A 27,801-nucleotide genomic window follows, 5' to 3' on the forward strand; every position below is an offset into this window, starting at 1 on the left:
TATATCCATACACACAAATATACAAGATGAGAGTTTTAGTAATATTTAGTGATATATATATATATATATTACTAAATTACTAAATATTACTAAAACTCTCTCTATATATATATATATATATATATTATATATACTAGACCAAGTGGACCCGTTGGGTCCAAACCTCTCCTGCATTGGTGCAGCACCCTCTCCTCCTCTCTCTCCCCCTCCCAACCCTCGCTCCCTCCTCCCCTCTCCCCCCACTCCTGCTCCCTCTCCCCCACCCTCTCCCCCTCCCACTCCCCCCACCCTGCTCCCTCTCCCCTCCACCCACTCCCCACCCCCTCCCCCCCTCCCCACCCCCTCTCCCCCCCACCCCTCCCCTCCCCCCCACTCCCAGCCCTACCCACCCACCCCACTCCCCCTCCTCCTCCACCCCCTCCACTGCCCCCTTCCCCCTCACCCCAACCTCAGCCCCGTTTCTCCTGCGGAGCCGATGCGTCCCCTACAGCTCGGCAGGGAACTGTGGCGACGGTGTGGACCCGTTGGCGAATGGGGAGTGTCTCCCGGGGCCATGGGTGGGCGAGAGTGGACAGGGAGAAGGCACTGACCTCGGCCCCATTTCTCCTGCGGGGTCCGGGGGCGTGAAACCAAAGTGTCTCCTGCTGCGAGCGGCGAGGACGGTCATCTTGTTGGACCCTCTGCCACAGCCTCTGCAGCGCTGCACCATGGGAGGAAGGTCAGGTGCAGGGCACGCCAGGACGGGCGCCGGTCCTCCCGCTGGTCCTCCGGCGGGGAGGGAGGAAGCGTATTTATTAAAGTTTATAAGATAAATTGTTTTTAAAAAGTAACAAAAGTGGGTTTACTCCACACACGGTGTGATGGTAAGGTGGGCCTAAAATTGTCGCGCTTTCGTGTACCGTTTTGGCTGTGTGAAGCCCCAAACTATTTTCGTGCACAAACGACCCCAGAGTTTTAGTGATATAATATATATACTTATTTCTTGTTTAAGGTTAACCTTACCAATCATTGTGGTTTCATGGGTGGACTACAAAAAAATAAGAGCACTGGGCTGTCAACTCCATATTTTGCTACCTCGACTGTAGAAGTAATGTTTCATGTATCTACAAGAATGCCTTCTGATTCAGATGATTCTTTAACAAAAAAGGTATGTTAACATTAAAAATATATTTGTGTATTATTTCTTAAACTTGCGTCTTAATTTATTAGAACCTTATTTTGAAATTGATATCACTAGTATATTGCCAGATTTCATAATTGATGGGTTATTTATAGTTATATAAGACACAACACCTGTCCCTTTACCTCCCTTCTCGACTCCATCTAAGGACCCAAACAGCCTTTCCAGGTGAGGCAGAGGTTCACCTGCACTTCCTCCAACCTCGTCTATTGTTTCCGCTGTTCTAGATGTCAACTTCTCAACATCGGCGATACTAAACGCAGGCTCGGCGATCGATTTGCTCAACACCTTTGCTCAGTCCGCCTTAACCAACCTGATTTCCCAGTGGCTCAGCACTTCAACTCCCCCTCCCACTCCCAATCTGACCTTTCTGTCATGGGTCTCCTCCATTGTCATAGTGAGGCCCAGCTCAAATTGGAGGAACAGCATTTCATATTTCGCTTGGGCAGTTTACACCCCATTGGTATGAACATTGACTTCTCCAACTTCAGATAGTTCCTCTTTCCCTCTCTTTCCCCTCCCCCTTCCCAGTTCTCCCACTGTCTTCCTGTCTCGTACTACATCCTATCTTTGTCCCGCCCCCTCCCCTGACATCAATCTGAAGAAGGTCTCGACCCAAAACGTCACCCATTCCTTCTCTCCTGAGATGCTGCCCGACCCGCTGAGTTACTCCAACATTTTGTGTCTACCTTCAATTTGAACCAGCATCTGTAATTATTTTCCTACACATGTTTTTTTTTTTATAGTTGCTGCCTTGTTTCCATTATGGTGTTTGTTTTAAAAAAAAGTAAACTTTTCAAAATCCTCATTTTGACTGTTACTAGTCTGAGCTTTCACAAAAGTTTTATTTGCAAAGATGAGTTATTTTCATTATTACCTCTTGTGGGACAAGATGCCGCAAAGGTAACTTGCTGGTCATAAATTCATTACAACTTGTTGCAGCCCATAACCCTCAACAAAAAATTAAGATCTGGTTCTTTATTCATAAAAAAAAGGATGAAAGCCACTGGATTTTTTGTTTTAATGCACATATGCTTAAGGCAAAAACATTTTAAATTAGCTCCCTTACGAGTGTATATCATGAACCAAATCAACAGACATCATGAACTAGTACACCGACCCTCACTAACATTTCCCCCCACAAATTGTGCACCTCAAACGGGTTCAAAAATAATCAGAAATTAAATGCTAAAGACATGCATTGTAATATCATTCCTGCATTTCTGTACAATTGTACAAGATTTTGATCAAGAGTAGTGATCCTCAGTGGCACCTATAAAATTCCACTTAGATTGCAATTAAAATTATTAGAAGTCGGGGCTGTTTGTGGGTTAGCAATTTAAAATGGGAGAATTCAATTCTTGGTTGAATTTATGTTGGGTTACAAGCTGCCCAAGCAGAATATGAGTTGCTGTTCCTCCAATTTGCATGTGGCCTCACCCTTGCAATGGAGGGGGTTCAGAACAGAAATATCAGTATGGGAATGGGAAGGGGAGTTAACATTGCTGAGCAACCGGAATATCCAATTGGCCTTGGCGGACCGAACAGAAGTTCGGCAAAGCAATCACTGATGTACTGGGGGCTACATCGGGAACACCAGATGAAGAAGATGAGGTCGGAGGAGGTGCTTGTGAACCTTTGTCTCATGTGGTAAAACTGCTGGAGTCCTTGGAGGGAGGCAAGGGAGGAGGTATAGGGACAGGTGTTACATCTCCGTGGTTGCAGGGGAAATTGCATGGGGCATGGGTGGTTTGGGGTGGGAAGAGGTGAGTGATCCAAGGAGCTCCCTTCACAACTCCTTTATCACTGGTTGTCAGCTGCAGTGGAAATGTTTTTACATAGGATTTTAGATAGGCATGTCTATGCTTTGAATTGCTATTTTTCCAGTCGCATAGTGGATAAACCTTTATAGAATATTCAATCACAGCTAAGATTTAAAATGTTTGCATGTGATTATACCTCTTAAAGTGTTTTAAAATGGCCTGTTGGATATAACTTCAGTTGATTCAACATTATGGCTACTTGTGGCTCATGAATTCAAAGGCTATGGTGCTGTAAATCCTTTGCAAGAGTAGATGCCTGTCACACCCACCTTAGCTGCATTGTACTTTAACTGAGACAGACCATTTATATCTTGTGAAGTGCCCATTAGCTCTTGCTGTGGGGCCAGGTTCAGCTCAAACTCCATCATCAAGTTTGCTGATGACACTGTGGTGGTGGGCCGGATCTCCAACAACGATGAGAAGGCCTACCGGGAGGAGGTGGCTGATCTGGCACTCTGGTGTCAGGACAATAGCCTCCTCTTGAATGTCATTAAAACGAAGGAGCTGATTGTGGACTTCAGAAGGGCTAAACATCCAAGGACGTACACGCCACTGGAGATAAATGGGTCTACAGTGGATAGGGTGAGCAGTTTTAAATACTTGGGAGTCCGCATCACAGAGGATCTGACGTGGGCAACGTACATTGCCGCACTGGTGGGTAAGGCAAAGCAGCGCCTTTACCACCTCAGACAACTGAGGAAATTCAGAGTGTCTGAGGATCCTTCATTGCTTCTACTCTGGGGCTGTAGAAAGCATCCCGTCCGGCAACATTACAGTCTGGTTTGGGAACAGCACTGCCCAGGACAGGATGGCCCTGCAGAGAGTAGTGCGTTCGGCAGAACGCACCATGGGAACTACACTCGTCCCCCTGCAGGACCTATACATCAGGAGGTGCAGATCCAGAGCAAGCAAGATCATGAGGGACCCCTGCCACCCCAGTAACGGACTGTTCCAGATGCTACGATCAGGCAAACACCTCCGCTGTCACGCTGTGAAAACGGAGAGGATGAGACGGAGTTTCTTCCCACAGGCCATCAGGACTGTCAACTTGTATAACTCCAGAGACTAAATTTTTGTCTACACTATTTTTAGTAACTTATTAACTTATTATATGCTGTAACTGTAATTCTTTTCTGTGCACAATCCGCAGGCATTGCCACTTTCATTTCACTGCACATCGTGTATGTGTATGTGACAAATAAATTTGACTTGACTTGACTTGACATCAACTCAGACAGAGCTTTGTTAAAATCTATAGAAAGAAAGTAAGGAAGATTTTCCACATATTTCCATTCAAGTAGTTAAGTATCATATTGCCATCTCCTGAGTTCAGAAAAAAATAGAAATGACTCCATGTTATGACAAAATTATTGATATTTGTACATAATTATAAATAATTATCCATTGCTTTGCTTCATGTTTTTTGAGTAGTTGAGACACCTAGGGAATGATGAAGTACATATAGTTTGGTCAGAACATACAAGAGATTACAGAAGAGGAATCATTCCAACAGAGTTTGGTGATGTCCTTATTGTTATATATCCAATGAAAAACTATATGTTCAGTATCCATGTGATGAAGAAACCCGAGGTAAGCAAATACTCAATATATTAAATGCCTACTTAGAACTGAATTAATAATATCATGAAATTTGCACACTATTTAGTGGATGTTATGTGTAGGAATTACAGCTGGAACTATTTTGTGTACAATTTTCCTCCTCAGCATCACTTTAGGTAGTTTCCAGAAATAACAAAACAGCTCATTCTGTATTGTTTGCTTTTTATAACAGAACAAATTAAAACATAGCAATCTCAAAAGTTATATGACCATATTATGATTGATTTGATTTACCAAATATTAAGGCATTGCCTCTGAATAGTTTGGTATGTGGATTCCACTGGAGAGAAATCACTTCAGGAAACAGATGTCACCTCATACAGTGTCACTCTTGTGTTTTGCTTTCATATTAATGGGCTAATTGGGACATGTTTAAGTAAATATTTGGATCTGAAACTGCTTAAATTTTATTGTTTACATTTAAATATATTACTTGCTGTTTGCAAACTAAATATAGCTGTTTTAAGCCAGAATTTTTGTGTGACGTGATAAATCTTTCATCTCTCAAACAGGTACCATTTTTTGGCCCACTTTTTGATGGAGCAATTGTGGATGGAAAGGTCTTACCGTGTCTAGTACGAGCTACTGCAATCAATGCAAGTCGAGCACTAAAATCGCTAATTCCACTGTATCAGAATTTGTATCCTTTTTTTAAGTACTACTTTCATCAAATAGGCCTTTTCAGTTACAGAAGCCCTCTTAACTCGGATAGATGTAAAAATTGATATTTCTTTTTATGCTTCTGATGTTTCAAGAGAATATGCTCACCGAGCAAGTCAGTTTTTCCAGGTCAAAGGCAAAACTAAAATTTAATATATTAGAACTGTGAAAACAATGATCTTTTAACAAATAACACTCAGCAGTTCACGCAGCACTTGTGGAAAAAAATAACTTGTCGACCCAAGCTATTTGAGTTGTTGAGTGTTTTCAACAGTTGGAGTGTTGATGTGATTGGATAAAAAACAAACTGCTGGAGAAACTCTGAGTCAGACAGCATCTGTGGAGGAAACTGGGCAGATGACATTTCGAAGGATTCTGAAACGTCGCTTGTCCATTTCTCTCTATAGATGCTGTCTGATTTGCTAAGTTCCTCCGGCAGTTTGTTTCTAGCTCAAGGTTCCAGCATCTGGTCTTTTGTAGCTCCATTTAAGTTATTGGATATAGTTTATTTAATGCAAGTCAAGTTTTACAAAGCTGCAAGCAATCTATTGACCAAGTTTCAGCTTGTGCTGCCTTTTACTTCCCTGTGTGCATGCTTAAGTGTAAAATTGCAAGACTCATTGCACCATAATTGGACCCAATACTGAGCCCTGTGCCAGATCACCAATATGCTGAATGGATCACCAGGCCCCACAACAATGTTAGGCCATTTATGTCATTTAAATCCATCAGAGGCATTTAAAAATATCCCAAAGCTTAACAATGTCAAGCTATAACAGGCCATCAAAACCTCAGGAAGCAATGGTCAAAGCATCAATGTACAAAGCCTATCTTGTGGGATGCATTTTAGTTATCGTCAGCGCCCTCTGAATTCTGAACAGGTTATTGTGCACAGCAAGCACCCTAATAGCAGGTTCAGGAAGTTAGACATAATCCAGGACAATCTAAGTGTTTACTTTCTTCACAACCTTTGACTTTCGGCACCTCTCAAATCTCCTGTGCCTTGCTGTTGTAAAAACTTAAATTACCCATTCTATCCAGGCAACGTTATTCATTCATTCCTGGAGTCTTTCTAGGAAATCTAATTTAAACAAGCTCAAACCTTTAGATCGTTTGCATGTTGGATGCAATAATCCAGCTGTGATTGGATTCAAGTTGTTTATAGGTTTGAGATTATAAGCAACAGGAAAAGGCCATTTGATACCATGGCCCTGCTCTGCCATTCAGTAAGGTCGCGGATAATCTGAGGTGAGTTTCCTGTACCAGCCTTACGTTGCTGGATTCTCTTAATATATGAAATAAAATCTCTTAAAATTTGTTGCAAATGTACACGGCAGCAGAACAACCGCAGACCTCTTGGGTAGAGAATTACAAAAATTCACAGAGTTCTAGGTTAAAAGATCTCTTCTCATTCTCAGTCCTAAATGTTCCCCCATTCTAGTAACCCTAGTCGGTCAAACCCAATATGGACTTTGTGTATTTCAATGAGATCATCTGACATTCTTCACAATTTTTAGTGTAACTCCATTCAGGGTCAAACATAGAAAGTATTTTATCAGGATGCATCACAACCTGGTTTGGGAACAGCTTCCATCCAAGACTGCAAGAAAATGCAGAGTTGTGGATGTAGCGCATACTATCACCCAAACCAGCCTCCTTCCATTAATCCCATCTACACTTCACATTGTCTCGGCAAGGCCACCAGGATAATCATGGACCAGTCTCACCCTGGTTACTTCCTCTTTTCCCTTCTCCCATCAGGCAAGAGGTACAAAACTTTGAGGCAGATAACATGTTCCCAATGTTAGGGGAGTCCAGAACAAGGGGCCACAGTTTGAGAATAAGGGGTAGGCCATTTAGAACGGAGATGAGGAAGAACTTTTTCAGTCAGAGGGTGGTGAAGGTGTGGAATTCTCTGCCTCAGAAGGCAGTGGAGGCCAGTTCGTTGGATGCTTTCAAGAGAGAGCTGGATAGAGCTCTTGAGGATAGCGGAGTGAGGGGGTATGGGGAGAAGGCAGGAACGGGGTACTGATTGAGTGATCAGCCATGATCGCATTGAATGGCGGTGCTGGCTCGAAGGGCTGAATGGCCTACTCCTGCACCTATTGTCTATTGTCTAAAACACATTCCGTGAGATTCAGGGGCAGTTTCTTCCCAGCTGTTATCAGGCAACTGAACAATCCTCTCATCAGCGAGAGTGCGGTCTTGCTCTCCCATCTACCTCTTTAGAGAATCGGACTTTATTAGACTAGACTAAACTAAACTAAACCTGAAACTAGGAAAGTAGTTAGTATTGTTTGTACATTATGGATCCATTTTTATAGTAAAATATCTCAAGTATTTTCTTATTAATCTGCCTTGATCCATCAAAGATTCCTTCAAAGCTCCCATAGATGTCTCTGTTCCTGTATGTTGATTAAAATTGCACAATTGAATTTGTAATTTTTGCCACCATTCGTCTTATCAAAATAGTGTCACCTTAAAATATTCTGCCTTGAAGGGGATGCTTAAGAGAAAAACAAATGCCGGCATGGATGAATAGGTTCAAATGGCTCATTTCTGTGCCATATACACAGTGCCCTCCATAATGTTTGGGACATAGAGCCATGATTTATTTATTTGCCTCTGTACTCCACAATTTGAGATTTGTAATAGAAAAAATCACACGTGGTTAAAGTGCACATTGTTAGTATAGCGGCAACTTTAGTCCTTCCCAATAAAGTCCTTAAGCTTACCGCTGACAAAGGAAGGGAGTGATATTTCTTGATGCAAATAACAACAGAGAGATCTTCACGATGTTGCAGTTTAGTTAGTTGTTTATTGAAGTAACAATACCAACAGATTAGTATATCTCCCATCGTTTACTTGTTTGGTAAGAACTTAGTATCTCACCGTCACTCCTTCGTATCCTGTTACTGACTTGCTAAAACCTTATTATCTTAGCATGCTTCCATCGTGACTTGTATGGGTACTACAACCCTATGTCTTAGCAGCTCCTGGTGTGTCTTGTATGGCCTGCTAAAACCCTATGTCCAGCAGGCTCCTGGCGTTACTGAAGTATTACGTCAGTGCTGGGTGAATTATACTCATAATCTGGCCCCTCCCCTGGCTACTCCCAGTCCATATACACAAGCCTATTATTGTCTCACGACAACCCCCTGCTGTCCAAAAAAAATAAAATATGCTAAGATAGCTAATAAACACAAAATGACCGGCCCCTAATTGTTCTAATGAAACAATTACTAAGGGGAGAGGGGGGGGGGGCAGGGAAGAGGGAGGGAGGAAAGGGGGAGGGAGGGAAGAGGGCGGGGAGGTGCTGCACCAATGCAGGAGAGGTTTGGGCCCAACGGGTCCACTTGGTCTAGTAACAGAAAATAGGTGCAGGAGGAGGCCATTTGGCCCTTCGAGCCAGTACCGCCATTCATTGTGATCATGGCTGATCATCTACAATCAGTGACCTGTGCCTGCCTTCTCCCTATATCCAATGATTCCACCAGCCCCCAGCACTATCTTAACTATTAAAAGGAGCCATAAAAATTTCATACGTAATCAAAATAAAGCATGCTCTATATGTTGGCATCTAGTCTATTATAGTGATTCTTCAATCTTTAAACCACCAGTCTAGCTGTACTCGGGTATCAGTTTCTAGGAGCAGACATATCTTCGTAATTGGTCTTTCCAAGATGTTGCTCTTAGTCTGAGGTCGAACTGTGCACACAAAATCTTGTGCATCTGGTATGGTCTCCAATATTCTGCCGATTAGACAGAATCTTCTTCTCTTCCAGCTTAAGAAACGGTCTGCTATCAGTCCTCTTGATGCTCCATCTGCAGGAATTTCCTTTGTGCCAACATATTTCCATTGTGATACGTCAGTAGCATCCCTTACGAAAGAGATTCTGTTTGCTACAAATGTTTGGTTTCGTTGTTGATGTACTTAAGCGCCGTTGTGCCATCTGTCCAGAAGATGGATTTGTCCAGTTGAAGCTGTAATTCTTTTCACAGCATTGTGTCAACTCTGGATTTTTCCATTATGAAGTCGTGATTGTATTGCTTGACCAGAAGCTCCTCATGGCTTGCAATGGATATTCGATTGACAGCAACGGCAGGGCAGCCTTTCCCATCCCTTCTGTCGTGGACAGAAGACCATAGATGACTCATCCCAGTAGGGTTTTCACAGTGTATGGTCCATCTCCTTGACTATTGACCAGCTCCCGAGGTTCCAACACCTTTGAAGCATTTGCCCCGTTGACTAGGTCAATGCCAGAGCCAATTTCAGGAATCTTGACATCCTTCAAGTAAGGCCATTGCTTGAGGTCTTCTTGTCTGGAACTGAGAAACATTGTTGGTCTTATGTGTAAACACATTAGATAATTGAACAAAATCATCCTTGTCCAGACTAGATATTTCCAAACCTGAGATAAGCCAACTGGTCACAGGCTTCACTTGATTTATGGTACCAATGAGAATTTCGATCCTTGGTTCTGAAATGTTCAGCCTTCTCATCAAGCCTTCAGTGCAGAAGGTAGATGACCTTCCAAGATCCCAAAAAGCGTATGTCTACAACACTGTACTCCCTTTGTGGCTCTTTACTTGCCCCGATTTGGTCACATGTTTGAGATGGGAGAACAGCATCACCCGCAATTGGCTTTTCATTCTGTTCTGGTTTATTTTCCTTATCCTTTTGTTCAATATGAAGTATTTCAGGATGATCTTCTTGCACCTGTGCTTCTACAGGTTCTGTAGTCGTTGCGAAACTGCATTTGGCTGTTTGCAGCTTTTCTCTTGCCTTAGCAAAGATAGGGCCTTTGACAGTTTCTCTTTTAAAATGAGTTCATCCCATCAGTTACCGTCGAACTGCATCTTGATTTCCTAGCATTAAATACATTGAGTCTTGTCTTGGCTGCTGCCATTGCAGCATCTAGTTCCAATCGTTCCTTCCGTCTTCTCAGCTGTTCCTTTTGACTCATCCAATCTTCCTCCATTTCCAATTGTTTTCTCTTCCGTTCTTTTTCCTCTTCCAAATGTCTTCTGTTCCGTTCCTTTTGCATTTCTTCTTCCTGTGCCTCAATCTCATACTTCTCTTCCATGAAGGCTGGCCATTCTTCGAGAAAGGCCAGGTCTGCCTTAGCCTTCATACGAGCAGAGTGCTTCCAAGATGAACGAGATTGGAAGCCCATTTTAGAGTTTAAAACATTTAAAACAGTTTAAAACACTGTCTTCAGGTCTGATGATATCCAAGTTTACACGACTCTGTTGTGTAGCACTCTCAGCAATGGAGTGTGTAGTTTGATGACCATCCTTAGTACCTTGTGTAAACCCGATAAACATTTCCACTGTTTGGTGAATCCATTAATTTTGCTTTTCGAGCTCATGTTCAGGCAGTGGTAACTTTACCAGTGCTTCCTTGATTAATTGAATCAGGTTAGATTGTACTCCATTTACATTTTCACCTGATTCCATGTTCTCTTTCATCATGGCTATTAACTTGGTAGCTTGTTTATATCTTGAGCTTTTCTGTTTTTTCTCTTCTTCAATCTCACGCTGTCCTTGCAGGGTAGAAACCTACTTTGAGACATAAGAGAACTTAGAAGTTGCACCTATTGAAGAAAAAATGTTTTCCCTTTGGGAATCCATTCTGATGTTGCCACCTGCTGGCTGAACATCAGATTTACGTACACACATACTTGTACGTCAATATCCCTTTATGACATATTGACGCAAATTCATATCTTCAAAGGAATTCCAAACAAAACTGATAGCAAGCTTGCACTAGGTCGCTTCTTTGTTTCTTGCATTTCCAACATTTTTCAGTCGTAGTTTTCCAATACAACTTCTGAAAAACAGCTTCCCAATAAAGCTTAATGCTACACACTGGCTTTCAAAGTTTTCCTTACTCCGTAGTCAGATTAACGCAGACATTGACCCGGTCAGCGTGTTTCACGTTCAAAGCTTTTGCAATAAAACAATCCTTTGTTCCATGCAGTCGATACACAAGCTCCAGTCCCACTCCTAGAGCCAATTCCAACTTAAAATGACTCTTAGAGACAGGTTACCTTATCTTCTCTTACCGAGGATAGCTCTTGATCTATTCACTCCTGCTGAGGAAGTTTTTACAATAGCACTCCAGCTAAGATAAGTTCTTACAATATAACGGCAACTTTAGTCCTTCCCGATAAAGTCCTTAAGCTTACCGCTGACGAAGGAAGGGAGCGATATTTCTTGACGCAAATAACAACAGAGAGATCTTCACGACGTTCCAGTTTAGTCGTTTATTGAATTAACAATACAAACAGATTAGTATTTCTCCCGTCGTTTCTTTGTTTGGTAAGAACTTCATATCTCACCGTCAATCCTTCGTATTCTATTACTGACTTGCTAAAACCCTATTATATTAGCAGGCTTTCATCGTGACTTGTATGGCTAGTAGAACCCTATGTCTTAGCAGCTCCTGGTGTGTCTTGTATGGCCTGCTGAAACCCTATGTCTAGTAGGCTCCTGTGTTACTGAAGCATTACATCAGTGCTGGGTGAATTATACTCCTAATTCTGGCCCCTCCCCTGGTTACTGCCAGTCCATATACGTACGCCTAGTATTGTCTCACGACAACCCCCTGGTGTCCAAAAATAACACAGCAGGATACAAAATGATATAACATGCGAAGATAGCAAACACAAAATGGCTCCTACAGTTAGATTTTAATAAAGACCATTTTTATATCCTTTGGTTTTACCGTGTAGAAATTACAGCAGTGTTTATACATATTCCCCCCATTTCAGGGCACCATAATGTTTGCGACACAGCAATGTCATGTAAATGAAAGTAGTCATGTTTAGTATTTTGTTGCATATCCTTTGCATGCAATGACTGCGATTCATGGACATCACCAGTTGCAGGGTGTCTTCTGTGGTGATGCTCTACCAGGCCTGTGTTGCAGCCATTTTTAGCTTACTCTTGTTTTGGGGGCTAGTCCCCTTCGGTTTTCTCTTCAGCATATAAAAGGCATGCTCAATTGGGTTCAGATCGGGTGATTGACTTGGCCACTCAGGAATTGCCCATTTTTTCGCTTTGAAAAACTCCTTTGTTGCTTTAGCAGTATGTTTGGGATCATTGTCTTGCTGTAAATGAACCCCCGGCTAATCGGTTTTGAGGCATTTGTTTGAACTTGAGCAAATGGGATGTGTCTATACGCATCAGAATTCATTATGCTACTACCATCAGCAGTTGTATCATCGATGAAGATAAGTGAGCCAGTGCCTTAGGCAGCCGTACATGCCCAGGCCATATCACCCCCACCACCGTGTTTCACAGATGAGGTGGTATGCTTTGGATCTTGGGCAGTTCCTTCTCTCCTCCATGCTTTGCTCTTGCCATCACTCTGATGTAAGTTAATCTTCGTCTCATCTATCCACAAGACCCTTTTCCGAAACTCTGGTTGCTCTTTTACGTATTTCTTGGCAAACTGTAACCTGGCCGTCCTAATTTTGCGGCTAACCAGTGGTTTACATCTTGCAGTGTAGCCTCTGTATTTCTGTTCAGGAAGTCTTCTGCGGCCAGTGATCATTGACAAATCCACATCTGACTCCCGAAGAGTGTTTCTGATCTGTCGGACAGGTGCTTGGGGATTTTTCTTTATTACAGAGAATTATTCTGTCATCAGCCGTGGAGGTCTTCCTTGGCCTGCCAGTCCCTTTGCGATTAGTAAGCTCACCAGTGCTCTCTTTCTTTTTAATGATGTTCCAAACGGTTGATTTTGGTAAGCCTAAAGTTTGGCTGATGTCTCTAACAGTTTTATTCTTGTTTCTCAGTCTCATAGTTTCTTTGACTTTCATTGGCACAACTTTGGTGCTCATGTTGATAAACAGCAATAAAAGTTTCCAAAGGTGATGGAAAGACTGGAGGAAAGAATATGTACTGAGAGCTCTCTTATACCTACATTAAGGAGGCATTTAAACACACCTGAGCAATTACAAACTCCTGTGAAGCCATGTGTCCCAAACATTATGGTGCTCTGAAATGGGGGGACTATGTATAAACACAGCTGTAATTTCTACATGGTGAAACCAAAATGTTTGAAAATACCCTTAATAAAATCTGACATTGTGACATGTGTTTTTATCTATTACAAATCTCAAATTGTGGAGTGCAAAGGCAAATGAATAAATGATGGGTCTTTGTCCCAAACATTATGGTGGGCACTGTATTATGTGGTCCTGTGTTTTGCTGTTTAAGTCAATGTATAAGAAAATAACATAGTGCATATTGCGAAACTAATCTGTGACCTGTTGCCTATCCAGTTTAAAATTTGTTCCCTGGCAGATAATTTCATAACTTTCAAATTTAAGCTTTTGAATTTAAAATCACATTGTGGCTTCTAAAGCATAAATCTCTTTAGTCCTAAATCTATTGGGGGAGAGAATATATTCTCACACAATAGGTTGGATCACTATTTCTGTCATTGTCACAAAACCGCTTCTGTGGGAAAGGAGATCTGTCAAGTAAATTATCCTGCTAAATTAGTCTTCTACCATCAGCAGCAAAATAATGGAAGCTCTCGTTGATGGTGCTATGAAACAGATTTGCTCACCATCAACCCACTCACTAATGAATAGTTTAGATTTTACCAGGAAATCACAACTCCAGACCTGATTCCAGTCTTGGTCCAAATATGACTGAAAAATCAAGAGTTTCGGTGATGAGGTGAGACATGTTGCGCCTGGCATCGAGACTGCATTTGACTGTGTGAGGCATCAAAAAACTAAAGTCAATGGTCATCAATGGAGAAAACTCTCCAATAGTTCAAGTCAGAATGCCAGTTCAATTCAAATGCCTTTTGAAGGAATTAATGTCAGAAGCATTATTAATCCAAGTACCCCACCATGAATTTCTTAGAGGTCACTATCAACCCGAAATTTGACTGGACCAGCTGCAAATATGAGGAGCAGGACTGAAGCTTGGTGTCCTGCAGCAAGCCTATATCTCATATGCACAAATCAGTCCAGGTGGTGCATTTCAAAACCTCAACGCCATCCAGACCATTCGGCACACAATATTTGCATGTACAAATCGCCAGTTACTCATCAGCAGCACCTCCTGAACTTGAGATCTCTACTACTAAGAACAGCAAAGGATCAGACATGTCCACTACCTCCATGTTCCATTGTTACTGCTCAGTCAAATCCTGAAACTCTCCTGAACAGCATTGTGGCTCACCTGCCACTACTTTAGTAACACCCAGATCCTAAAAAATGTATCTTAAATATTGCACATGACAAAAGAAATGGTATACTGTGCACTGGAGCAATCAGTTTACTATTAGTCAAGCGAAAGGTTCCAAAAGCTCCTCCCTGTTCAGGAGCTCTGATTACCCCACACCCCCTCATTGTCAAATGAAGTGGTAACTGAATAAGCTGCCATTGCCTTCCTTTAAATTTCTATCTTTGTAGTTAATGTGTAGGCTATTAAATTTTAATAACTCTCAGTTGCCAAGCCGCATTTGTTACCTCCATCTGTTCATACTGATTGTGAAAAGGCAATATTGTCAAACACATTCCCAGACAAGTAGCTTTGTGCATAGCGAGTATGTGAAGTAGGATTTTCACAAGCAAATGATGGCCTCTGATTCCTTGTGATAAAGTATCAACAATGAAAGGTTTGGCATATGGTTTATCGTGATAGGGAGCTTGGGTCATTGCCTTCGTTGGCTTTAACTCATCTTAATTCATACAATGAAACCTGGCAGCTTACCATTGTTTCACTGAACTCGAATCAAATGGCAGAAAAGATTAATTTAACTGCATTTGAATTCTTTTGAATGTGTAGCTTCTCAGGCCAGACAGCTGTTTGAGAAGACCTTGTGGCTAACTTTCGGAATTGGTAGAATTTGGAACTAGTTTCCTTTGTAATTTGATGAAGTTTCATTAAAGAGAAAGATTAAGCAATATTACTTTTTAATATGTGATGTGTATTTAAAATGGTTTGTTTAACTATTTTTATAGTTGCTTTCCAATGGTCCAGGTATATTTTAATTTAGTATAGTTTCAGGTGTGCTTTTTTTTCTTTGAATACAGATACTTTGAATATTGGCAAAATATTTATTGATGTTGAAAATTGCCTGCCGCTTTTCAGTTTTAAGTTTCTTGGACTGAAACATGTTACTCAACCGTTATGAGCTGTTTGCTGACAAGCATACGTCTTTAGTAGAAATTTATGGAATATCCCCAATCCATTGTTAGGAGTGGGACAATTTGTAATTTTTCCTCAAAATAAAAGATCAGAGGCTATGTTGAGGATTTAACCCACTGCTTTGAGAGAGGAATGTAGGAAATTGTAGCTAACTTGCACTTTCTCCATTTAACTATAGAGAAAACACAGTTATAGAGGAATGTTTAGTTTGTTGTGTGTACCGAGGTACAGTGAAAAGCTTTTGTTGTGTGCTATCCAGTCAGCAGTAAAACAATACCATCGAGCTATTTACAGTGTGTCGATACATGATAAGGGAATAACGTTTAGTGCAAGGTAAAGCCAGCAAAGTTCGATCAAGAATAGCCTGAGGGCCACCAAAGAGGTGGATACTAGTTCAGCACTGCTCTCTGGTTGTGGTAGTTGCCTGAATACAGCTGGGAAGAAATTGTCCCTGAATCTGGAGGGGTGCATTTTCACACTTCTGTACCTTTTGCCTGATGGGAGAGGGGAGAAGAGTGAGTGGCCGGGATGCGACTCATCCTTAATTATGCTGCTGGCCATGCCGAGGCAGCATGAGGTATAAATGGAGTCAATCGAAGGGAGGTTGGTTTGTGCGATGGTCTGGGTTGGGTCCACAGTTCGCTGCAATTTCTTGTAATCTTGGATGGAACTATTCGCAAATGAAGCTGTGATGCATCCTGATAATGTTTTCCTTGGGATGTTGTCCACTTTGGAGAAAAGGTCATTTGAACAATACTTTGTGGAACGGTTTATAAAAGATTCTGATGGTAATGGTCACTTTAAATACAGTTAAATTGCTCTGCACGTCTTTTGAGTGCTAAAACAGCCTTATGGATTATCCTTGTGCATGTGGTATGAAAAGCAAGAACTTCAAATGTAAGATTGAAAATCCACAGGATTTCTACGTGTAATTTGGTGCTGAGACTGTCATTCGTTTCAGCATGATATTCCATACTGATGTGTTGTAACCTCCTGTAGCTGTCAGCATGTAGCCTAGCAGATATTTTACAGCCAGCTCTTTAAAATTTACAGCTGCACGGAATGTTGCTACTAAATGAATGGTGCAGTGAAGGGAAGGGAGTAGTACAGTGTTCCAAAAGAGTTGGAGGGAGTAGACTGGCTGATGTTCAACAGTACCTGTAGGGTACATGTTCTTTGAGTAAGAAAATAACTGCAGATGCTGGTACAAATCGAAGAAATTTATTCACAAAATGCTGGAGTAACTCAGCAGGTCAGGCAGCATCTCAGGAGAGAAGGAATGGTTGACGTTTCGGGTCGAGACCCTCCTTCTTTGAGTAAGGACACCTTTTGGAGACTCCAACTGAATGTGCTGGCCAGAGGTTTCTATATACAAGATCTGATTGTTTCCCTTATAGTGAAGCCTGCAGTGAAGGAACAATGGGCTCAATGGAAAATAGGTAGTATCTTATTGAGAATATAGCAGCAAACAGAAAATTGAAATTTGGCAAAGTTCAACAGCATATAATGATTCTGAGCATAGGAAGCAGAGAGTGACGATAACCCAACATTTTCTGAGTGCAGGTGCAGGATTCCAAAAAGGTTAATTTGCAGGTTTAGTCAGTAGTAGGAAGGCTAATGTAATGTTAACATTCATTTCAAGAGGACTAGAATATAAAATCAAGGATGTAATGTTAAAGCTTTATAAACTGCTGGTCAGACCACATTTGGAATATTGTGGGCAGTTTTGAGCATTTGATGGCTCTGGACCTGTAGTCACTGGGGTTTAGAAGGGTGGGGGGGAACTATCATTGAAATCTATTGAATAATGAAAGGCCTAGATAGGGTGGATGTGGAGAAGATATTTCCAGTAGTGGGAGAATCTAGGACCAGAGGGCACAGCTTCAGAATAAAAGGACGCATCTTTAGAATGGGGATGAAGAGGAATTTCTTCAGCCACAAGGTAGCAAATCTGGAATTCATTGCCACAGACGGCAACGTTACCGGAGGCTACGTCATTCGGTATTGTTAAAGCGGAGATTGATAAATTCTTGAATAGTAAGGGTGTCAATGGTTACGGGGAGAAGGCACGAGAATAAGGTTGAAAGGAAAAAATAGATCAGCCATGATCGAATGATGGAGCAGACTCGATGGGCCAAATGGTCTTATTCTGCCCTAATGTCTTATGAATTTTAGAACATAAGCTATTATTATTTGTTGATTTTCTCTGATGTGGATTGAATGAATTTTGAAGCACGATTGTGCTATTTTGCTGCTTAAACAGAGGTGTGTGTAAGGTGGTCTTACTGTTAAGGATCATTTCCTGTTCGCATAGTGGATGCTTCTAAAAGTCTGTTAAAAATATTTAGACTGTTCCATTATCCTTTGAGGGAGAGGTTTCCAAAAACATGATATTTTGAGAAAAATTATCCCACGTCTGTCTTAAATGACAATGCCTTTGTTTTAAATGGGTACCTCTGTTTCAAGATTCTCCCACAAGAGAAAACGTGCTCAATTCATTCACCAGATAATGGCCTCTTGGAACCTGATGCTCTCTACTCGGGCAACTACTCAATAATTGCCACATTTGAAAAAAAGTCATACAAGGTGCTCATTAAAGCTGATTCTGCCAACTGTTAACTATCAGTGACTGCAGTGCTTTAGCATCTGTCATACATTTTTGGTCATCTGGAGGCCCAAGAACTGTGCTAAAGTACCAGGTGCTCTGCTTAATTCTTAATTGACCCACATTATAAGCAGTATATGTGTTGTATTTTATGTGCATGGATTAGCACACTCCTTTCTTCGCTAAATCAAAGCATTCATTCTAATGAATATGGTAAAAACCAAGATTCAACAATTGAACATGTTTTCTAACAATGTTGATGGAACATTTTAGGTATCATGATGAGTTATAATAAAGAATTGTTCATTGGCGTCCAAAACCTGACACCCTTTAACTGTACATTCAGTATTAAAAGGAGATGGATCTTCATACAAGGTAGCCCGGCTTGATTTTGCGAAATTATAAGTGATTCAGGCAGAAGAACTGGCAGTAGCAATTAAAGACTATTTCACCTCGTGCAATTTAATTCATTTAGCGAGAGTTTGCCTGTCGATGTCAAACAAATCATAGTGGGTAATTTTTGAAACAGCCATTTACTCCAATATTTACAATCTGAATAACAGTCAACACTAATATGATAAAAACACAAATCTATTAAATATTGTTTATATTTTATTATTTGACAGGCTTGGAGTGTGTCAGTATTACTTGTTAAAATATCTTTCTTGTCAAGTAGTATGCTACTTTAACAGGAAAATCGTTGCATATCTGCAGTATAAAATCTTACAATAATCTCAACCAAAGATATGGAACAAGTTAAAATTTAACTTTAACGTTTTTACTGACATAGTTTCGAAATGGGTAAAGTCAAAGAAATATCACTTTTATTGATTCTGCTCCAATTGAAAAAATGAATCTTTTCAAAGGTAAACAGCATCTGTCCCTGACCCTTTTTTGTTTAGAATACATTACCTGTTATTTAGCATTTCTGATCTTAGTAAGCTTAAGGGTATATTGCCAGGTAGTTTTATTTTCTGGGTTGAAATAGTTTGTTCTGGCCACAATTTATTTTCCCTAATTTGATGTTGATGTTTTTATCAAGTAGCAATTAACACAATTTATATTTTGTAACTTTGAAACCATTATCACTATTTCCACAAAGGAATATGGATCATTCCCAAATACAAAAATGATAATTTTTTATCTGCCCTTGAGATCAGATGGACTTCAGAAATGTTTGTTTTTGTTTTATCCTGCAGACTATTAAATCATTATTTGGAAACCCTTATTTGAAAAGAATGTTCACGTGGAAAGCCATGTGCTCCTTTGGGAATTTTCAGGCGCCCTGGTATACTGCAGTTCTAATGTGCTGACAAGCTTTTTTTTGTACACTTACCTCAAACGTACTTGGAGAGATGGCTCTCATTAGTCTGCATCCACAGAATGAAAAGCACAGTAGGCGGAAGCTTCAAAAATCCTCATTTCCCTCTGGAAAACACAAAAATAATTTCTGATAATACAAGAGACCACATTCCCTATGTATGAGGCACTCCTGTGCAAAGGATGCTATTAGCTGAAGCTACAATGGGGAAAAACTTAATTTAAATAAAGCAATAAAATGCATAAGCAGATCAACATGCTAGTTATTTGGCCTGCTTCATTTTATTAAGACAAAGCAAATGCAATTTAATGTGAAAACAAGTAACATTATGGAAAATCAGTCAAGATAATTAAGAGAATGAGATGATGTAAAAATGCAATTAATGCTACTTGGGTTTTACTTATTCAAGTAAAATCCAAGTACTTAAAGGAATAGATGGTTGCAGGAACATTAAAAAAAGATAAAGGATTAAAAGATTAGCTCAAAAGATCCAAGCCACTCATCAAATGCTAGCTTTAGTTTGCATTGTAATGGCTATTACTCATCATTCACACATCAGCTAGTTGCAGATAGTCAAGGTTTTAATATGATGTGCTGTTAAAAATTGTAAAGCCAAGCAGCCAGCAAAGCAGGTTCATGATGGGCAGTTCCACATAAATATTTGAGTAATTGTGGTGAATACTCCTGATAGAAGTATTGGATGTGTGAACAAGTAACTGATAGTCACTTTCCATGTTGCGAATGTCCAAAAGATCACCCTGGAACTAGTGGGCTGAAGGGCCTGTTTCTGTTCTGCAAGGCAAGGGTGTTTTATTGTCGTATGTCTCCAATGACCATACCCTCCTAATCAGATGTGCAGCACTTTGGTCAACATGGGTTGTTTTTAAATGTGCTATACAAATAAAATTGACTTGACTTGACTTGATAATGCTTAGCATTCAACTTTCTCCCTCCTCACACCCTGCGCTCTCTTCCTCCCTCCCTGCCCCCTCTCTCTGCCTCCCTCAGAAATGATGTGCTTGTGATAGAGGGTGTGCAATGAATGTTCATTCCTGGGATGGGTGGGTGGGTCACAGCATTATCTTTAGGAATGTTTGGAAAGACTGGGCCAATACTCATGTTTGGAAGAGCAGTATTTCAATAAGTGATGCTTATAGAAACAACAAAATTCTTGTAGGGCTAAACTAGGTTGGTGCTGGGGTGATGTTTTGTGTCTCATAGATTAACAATTTCAAACTCAGTCCCATGACTGCGTTGAGAAGACTTTTATTTACCAAGAAGGTAATGAATCTTTGGCAATCTTTACCCGAGACCTTTGGAGGCTCCTTCAGTGAATATATTAAGGTTGAAACTTAGAGATTTCCGGATAATAAGGAATTTGAGGGCTATGGGGTTATTGCAACAAAGTGGTGTTGAGGTAAAAGATCACCAATTACCTTATTGAATTATGGAGGAGTGCGACAGGCTAATTGGCCTATACCTGTTTCTATTCCTTATAAAACTAACTCCAAAACCAAGAGATCGGTTCCCTACCAGATCACCTTGTCAGCACATCTTCAGACAATTGTGCTTTGTTATTTTATCTTGCACATTTTAGTTGATCTGAAAGTTGCTGATTTGAATTGGAAATACTTTGTCGCCAGGACATATACCCATCAAATTTGTTTAAACTTGCATCTTCAGTTCTTTGCGAAACAATGTTGCTTGATGTGCTCCATTTGTAGTCAAAAAGGTGCCGGTACGCATATAACAGTTCACAGGACACTGTTGGCTGCTGTACAACAATTATTTTTTAACTTTTTCGAGGTGCCAGTATTCTGAACTTTTTGCCCATCTACAATAATTGCCTGCATTAGGACCATGTCCCTCAACGTCCTGGCAATTTGTCTAAATACCTCTTAAATATAGCAATTTTATCTGATCTTAGTAATTTCTCTTTCTCTTTAAAAAATGGAGTTGGAACTGTATCGGGTACACAGTCATGAGTATAGAGTGAGTAGAACATGGGGTTGAGCACACAGTCTTGAGGTGCCACTGTGCTGATGGTTATCGAACAGGAAACGTTGCCAATTCATACCGAATGCGTTTAGTTAATGAGGGAGTTGAGGATCCAGTTGCGCAGGAAGTTGTGGGATGGGAAGAGAGTCAGTTCCCTGAGCTTGGTAACAAGTTTGGAGGAGATGGTGGTGTTGAACGCTGAGCAGTAGTCTATGAACAATGGCCTGCTGTATGTGCTTTTATTGTCCAAATGGTCTAGTGCAGGGTGGAGAGCCAGCAAGATTCCATCCTCCATTGATCTATTGTGGTAGTAGGCAAATTATAGTCTGTGTGTATCTGTGACTGTGGAAACTAATCCACCATTGCCTGTTCTAACTTCATTCAAACTTGCTTTTTATTTTGTTCCAGTGTAAACGGTTGCTGAGGCATGTAATCCTAGATTATACGTAACGTGATGTTTGACAATAGACAATAGGTGCAGGAGTAGGCCATTCGGCCCTTCAAGCCAGCACCGCCATTCAATGTGAGCATGGCTGATCATTCTCAATCAGTACCCTGTTCCTGCCTTCTCCCCATACACCCTGACTCCGCAATCCTTAAGAGCTCTATCTAGCTCTCTCTTGAATGCATTCAGAGAATTGGCCTCCACTGCCTTCTGAGGCAGAGAATTCCACAGATTCACAACTCTCTGACTGAAAATGTTTTTCCTCATCTCAGTTCTAAATGGCCTACCCCTTATTCTTAAACTGTGGCCCCTTGTTCTGGACTCCCCCAACATTGGGAACATGTTTCCTGCCTCTAACGTGTCCAACCCCTTAATAATCCTATACGTTTCGATAAGATCCCCTCTCATCCTTCTAAATTCCAGTGTATACAAGCCTAGTCGCTCCAGTCTTTCAACATATGACAGTCCCGCCATTCCGGGAATTAACCTAGTAAACCTGCGCTGCACGCCCTCAATAGCAAGAATATCCTTCCTCAAGTCTGAAGAAGGGTCTCGACCCGAAACGTCACCCATTCCTTCTCTCCCGAGATGCTGCCTGATCTGCTGAGTTACTCCAGCATTTTGTGAATAAATCGATTTGTACCAGCATCTGCAGTTATTTTCTTATATCCTTCCTCAAATTTGGAGACCAAAACTGCACACAGTACTCCAGGTGCGGTCTCACTAGGGCCCTGTACAACTGCAGAAGGACCTCTTTGCTCCTATACTCAACTCTTCTTGTTATGAAGGCCAACATTCCATTGGCTTTCTTCACTGCCTGCGGTACCTGCATGTTTCCTTTCAGTGACTGATGCACTAGGACACCCAGATCTCGTTGTACTTCCCCTTTTCCTAACTTGACACCATTCAGATAATACTCTGCCTTCCTATTCTTACCACCAAAGTGGATAACCTCACACTTATCCACATTAAACTGCATCTGCCATGCATCCGCCAATTCACACAACCTGTCCAAGTCACCCTGCAGCCTCATAGCATCTTCCTCACAGTTCACACTACCACCCAGCTTTGTATTATCTGCAAATTTGCTAATGGTACTTTTAATCCCTTCATCCAAGTCATTAATGTATATTGTAAATAGCTGCGGTCCCAGCACCGAGCCGTGCGGTACCCCACTAGTTACTCCCTGCCATTCTGAAAGGGACCCATTTATCCCCACTCTGCCTTCTGTCTGTCAACCAATTTTCTATCCATGTCAGTACCCTACCTCCAATACCATGTGCTCTAATTTTGCCCACTAATCTCCTATGTGGAACCTTGTCGAAGGCTTTCTGAAAGTCGAGGTACACCACATCTATCGGCTCCCCCCTGTCAATTTTCCTAGTTACATCCTCAAAGAATTCCAGAAGATTAGTCGAGCATGATTTCCCCTTCGTAAATCCATGCTGACTCGGAACGATCCTGTTACTACTATCCAAATGCTCCGCAATTTTGTCTTTTATAATTGACTCCAACATCTTCCCCACCACTGATGTAAGACTAACTGGTCTATAATTTCCTGTTTTCTCTCTCCCTCCTTTCTTAAAAAGTGGGACAGCATTAGCTACCCTCCAATCCACAGGAACTGATCCTGAATCTATAGAACATTGGAAAATGATCACCAATGCGTCCACAATTTCTAGCGCCACCTCCTTAAGTACCCTGGGATGCAGACCATCAGGCCCTGGGGATTTATCAGCCTTCAGTCCCATCAGTCTACCCAACACCATTTCCTGCCTAATGTGGATTTCCTTCAGTTCCTCCGTCACCCTAGGATCTCTTGCCACTAGAACATCTGGGAGATTGGATCTGTCTTCACTAAGGAAGATACAAGCAAAGTACCGGTTCAACTCGTCTGCCATTTCCTTGTTCCCCATAATAAATTCCCCTGCTTCTGTCTTCAAGGGACCCACATTTGCCTTGGCTATTTTTTTCTTCTTTACATACCTAAAAAAGCTTTTACTATCCTTCTTTGTGTTATTGGCTAGTTTACCCTCGTACCTCATCCATTCTCCCCGTATTGCCTTCTTAGTCATCTTCTGTTGCTCTTTAAAAGAGCCCCAATCCTCTGGCTTCCCACTCTTCTTTGCTTTGTTGTACTTCTCTTTTATTTTTATGCTGTCCTTGACTTCCCTTGTCAGCCACGGGTGCCTCTTACTACCCTTAGAATCTTTCCTCCTCTTTGGGATAAATTGATCCTGCAACCTCTGCATTATTCCCAGGAATACCTGCCATTGCTGTTCCGCCGTCTTCCCTGCTAGGGCCTCCTTCCAGTCAATTCTGGCCAGCTCGTGCCTCTGTAATCTCCTTTGCTATACTGTAATACTGACACTTCTGATTTTCCCTTCTCCCTCTCAATTTGTAGAGTAAAACTTATCATATTGTGATCACTGCCTCCTAATGGCTCTTTTACCTCGAGTCCCCTTATCAGATCAGGTTCATTACACACCACTAAATCCAGAATTGCGTTCTCCCTAGTAGGCTCCGGTACAAGCTGTTCTAAGAATCCATCTCGGAGGCACTCCACAAACTCTTTCCTGTGGTCTATTACCAACCTGATTTTCCCAGTCTACCTGCATGTTGAAATCTCCCATAACCACCGTAGCATTACATTTGCAACATGCCAAATGTTTGGTTGCTTTCTGTATTTGTGATTAATATTTTTTAAATATCTAATGCTTATTAGCATCTTATTCTTCCCCAAAGTTACTAATTATTGTGATAATTCAAAAAATGAAACACTGTTATATTACTGATTTTTGAAATGTCAGTGCTCTTTTCTGATCCGACAAAATCTGTTATTTTCAAAATAAGTGGTTTTCTTTTGGGATTAATGAGAGAGTAAAGTTAAAAATCTTGGATCGTATTTTTCCCTCAAATGAAATTCACTTGATCTCTAACTTGGTTCACTTTAATAACTATAAATTCACTTTATTTCTCTTTGCTGAATCACCAGCATAAAGCTGCTTATTGCACATTACAGTTCGGATTTGTTTTCTGTCAAAGAGCCTACGATGGACTGGGCTCTCCACTCTGCAGGTTCAGTCAGTCAACAGCACAACAGTTGCCAGATCAGGCTGCAATGCATTCCATCAGAATACTATCTATAGTGCTCAGTAATATTTATGCTTAACTACCGATCCAATAGTTTATATAGGTACAAGAACTAGAAAACCTGTAACAGTTAGTATGGAAACTGGAAATCACAACAAAGGAGCATGCATTTTCTTCAGTCGAAAATTAAATGTATTATCGGAAGAATATAACCAACGCTTTCCCTCATAGAAATAATGCAATTTCATTTTAAATTGTTTAAAATTTAGGGAGAGAGGATGAATGTCTGATTTTTCTCTTGCATTCACTTAAATTTCATAATTTTTTACACCAAGCTCTCATGAGGTACTAAGCCATGAGGCAGTGATCAAATGTTTTGGTTGACATGAATGATAACAATATTTACTACTTTGCCATCACAAACTTGTTATGCTGGTTAATTTAATTAGATTGTTTAAACTTAATTTGAATGTCAGCTATGAGGAGAGGGCTCGATACCTGGAAACAATTGTTCAACACCACCAGGAACCAACCGCTTTTGAGGATTTTGCTGCACAGGTTTTTTGTCCGGCTCCCTGTCATCATTTACCATCTGACTCAGGTAATTGTAAATACTTTTTCTCAAGTTTGAATTCATAATTAAATTTCCATAACAGTTGAATATTATATATTTGGTTTGCAGCATTGGATTACTAAACATAATAGTTTTATTTTAAGCATTCCTCTAAAATATGTTACTCATTTCTACTGAATTGTGATATTAAATCTCTGGATTAAAAAAGGACTGATGAATTGGTAACGAGTTTATTGTTATGGTTTTATCAAGTAATGTATATCTGAACTTCAGTGGGCAAGAGAAATTGTCCCTTCTGAGGAATTTTTTAATATGTTTTTTTCATTTATGAGAAGGGATTGCTGGTGTTGCATTTTGTTTTAAATTGGATGAGTAAGACTCGTGCGTGCCCTTCAAAAAAAGACTGAAATTGTCAATGCCAGTATTTCACAAAATATTTAACAAACTTTAATTTAAAACTTTCCCCAACAGTAAGAATTAAAACAGTCAATTTTGGTTGTCCTTTGTAAATTTTGTTTTTAGCATTGACTTTCTGATGGAATTGAAAGGTATTTTCAGCCTATTTTGTTATTTGTAGAAATGGCAAACTCGGAGCTTTCCTATCCTGTGCAAATCATCTTTGTATCAAAGTGATTATTTTTATTGTTTTATTTTCCCCTTTAGATCATTAATTGTCAGTTTTGTAAGTCCAAGGTAAGATTCAGTGAGAGAGCTTGTGTTCAGGTGATTTCTTACCAGAACACTGAACACTTAACGGTTTAAATTGATTCTCTCAATGCTTTGTTCACACTAAAATGGATTTCCAGAAGTGCTTTTATTAAGTATTACCATCAACAATAGTTTACTAACCAGGCCTGCACGTCAAACTAACCTTTCAACATTGAAATATCTTTAATAATCCAAGCTAATTTGGACAAATAACATCTCTTTGCCCTTTTATTTCCCTCTTGCATGAATCTGAAGCAATAACATTAACAAATGTACGTATTGTTTAGCTCATGTCAGCAGTAAGTATGCAACATGGGCATTAAGATTTAGATGCTACAAAATCTGATTGTAACTGCAATCTTTTTAAAATTGGATATGCCATTGTCCGGCTGTCTTTTAACATGTATGATTTTAAAGAAACGTGCATTTTTCTGAATTTATTTTCTTAAAGGAATGAATGTTGATAAATTAACGGAGGTTTCTTCAAGTTACTGAATTTGATTATATGGAGAAAGTATTGAACAAACAACCATAAGTTAAATTCGCTCTCACAAATTATAATTTCTCAAAGCAAGTTACCATAATTAGTCCAATAACATACCTTTACAATAAATGTACAAAGGTGAGAGTAAATGGAAGTTTTTATTTCTGTAAATTATAAATTACATTTTCAGCAGTTATCAGGCAAAGGAACTTAAAGGGATATATTTTTCTACTTTGACCATAATATGTATTTAAGAAAATAGCTCACTCCTATCTGTTTTTATATTAATTTAGAGTAAAAGCATCTATTCTGTAAAAGGATTTGAAATAAATTTAAACATGACTGAGGAAGCCAGAGAAAGAAATCACGTGGTCCCTGCAAGTTGTATAATCGTACATAACTATATACTCGATTTGGAAGTCATAGAGCCGTATGGCATGGAAACAGGCCCTTCAGTTCAATTTGTCCATTTCAACCAAGTTGGTATTCTGGGTTAGTCCTATTTTCCTGCACATGGCCCATGTCGCCCTTCCTATCCTTGCATCCTCCCAATGCCTTTTGAAAGTTGGCATTGCAACCACTTCTATAGCTTCCTCCAACAACTTTTTCCAGATACGAACTATCCACTGAGTGAAAATGTTGCTGCTGAGGTCACTTAAAACTTTTCCCTCACCCCTTAAGGTTATGCCCCCTATTTTTACTAGTCTGCCGTTGGAAAAAGACTGAGCATTCACTTTATCCATTCCTCTCATGATTTTATATTATTCAATAAGGTTACCCCTCAAACTCCTACGCTCTGAAGAAAAGTCTCAGCCTACCCACCCTCTTCCTATAGCTCGTCTGAACTCCTAGTAACATCCTGGTGAATCTAATGGATGGATGGACGGGCGGGCGGGCGGGGCGGACGGATGGGTGGGCGGGCGGACGGGCAGATGGATGGATGGGCGGACAAGCGGATGGATTGATGGGCCAAGTATGTGCATATACAAGAAATGTGCCTTGGTGCTCCGCTCACAAATGACAACACAAACATACAGTTAACAATTAAGAATAAAGCATAACCACATCAAAACAATAAGGATACAACATTACAGTCTAAACATGTGGG

At 40.5% G+C, this 27,801-nt stretch overlaps 1 protein-coding gene across 13 annotated transcripts in view; it reads left to right on the forward strand.

Annotated features, from left to right (window-relative positions):
- Positions 1-27,801, forward strand: part of ralgapa1 (Ral GTPase activating protein catalytic subunit alpha 1) — a 137,421-nt gene that overhangs the window by 96,941 nt on the left and 12,679 nt on the right. For 12 of the 13 annotated variants that reach the window (XM_078406557.1, XM_078406559.1, XM_078406560.1 and 9 more), the window contains 4 exons: positions 992-1,147; positions 4,435-4,593; positions 5,136-5,263; positions 25,404-25,528. In XM_078406557.1, coding sequence (XP_078262683.1) covers positions 992-1,147; positions 4,435-4,593; positions 5,136-5,263; positions 25,404-25,528 — 568 coding nt within the window. Of the gene's footprint in view, positions 1-991; positions 1,148-4,434; positions 4,594-5,135; positions 5,264-25,403; positions 25,529-26,164; positions 26,195-27,801 lie in introns of all 13 variants that reach the window. The other variant, XM_078406564.1, reaches the window with a different exon arrangement.

The sequence above is a fragment of the Rhinoraja longicauda genome, chromosome 10, assembly GCF_053455715.1.
Source record: "Rhinoraja longicauda isolate Sanriku21f chromosome 10, sRhiLon1.1, whole genome shotgun sequence".
NCBI classification, from domain to species: Eukaryota; Metazoa; Chordata; class Chondrichthyes; order Rajiformes; family Arhynchobatidae; genus Rhinoraja; species Rhinoraja longicauda.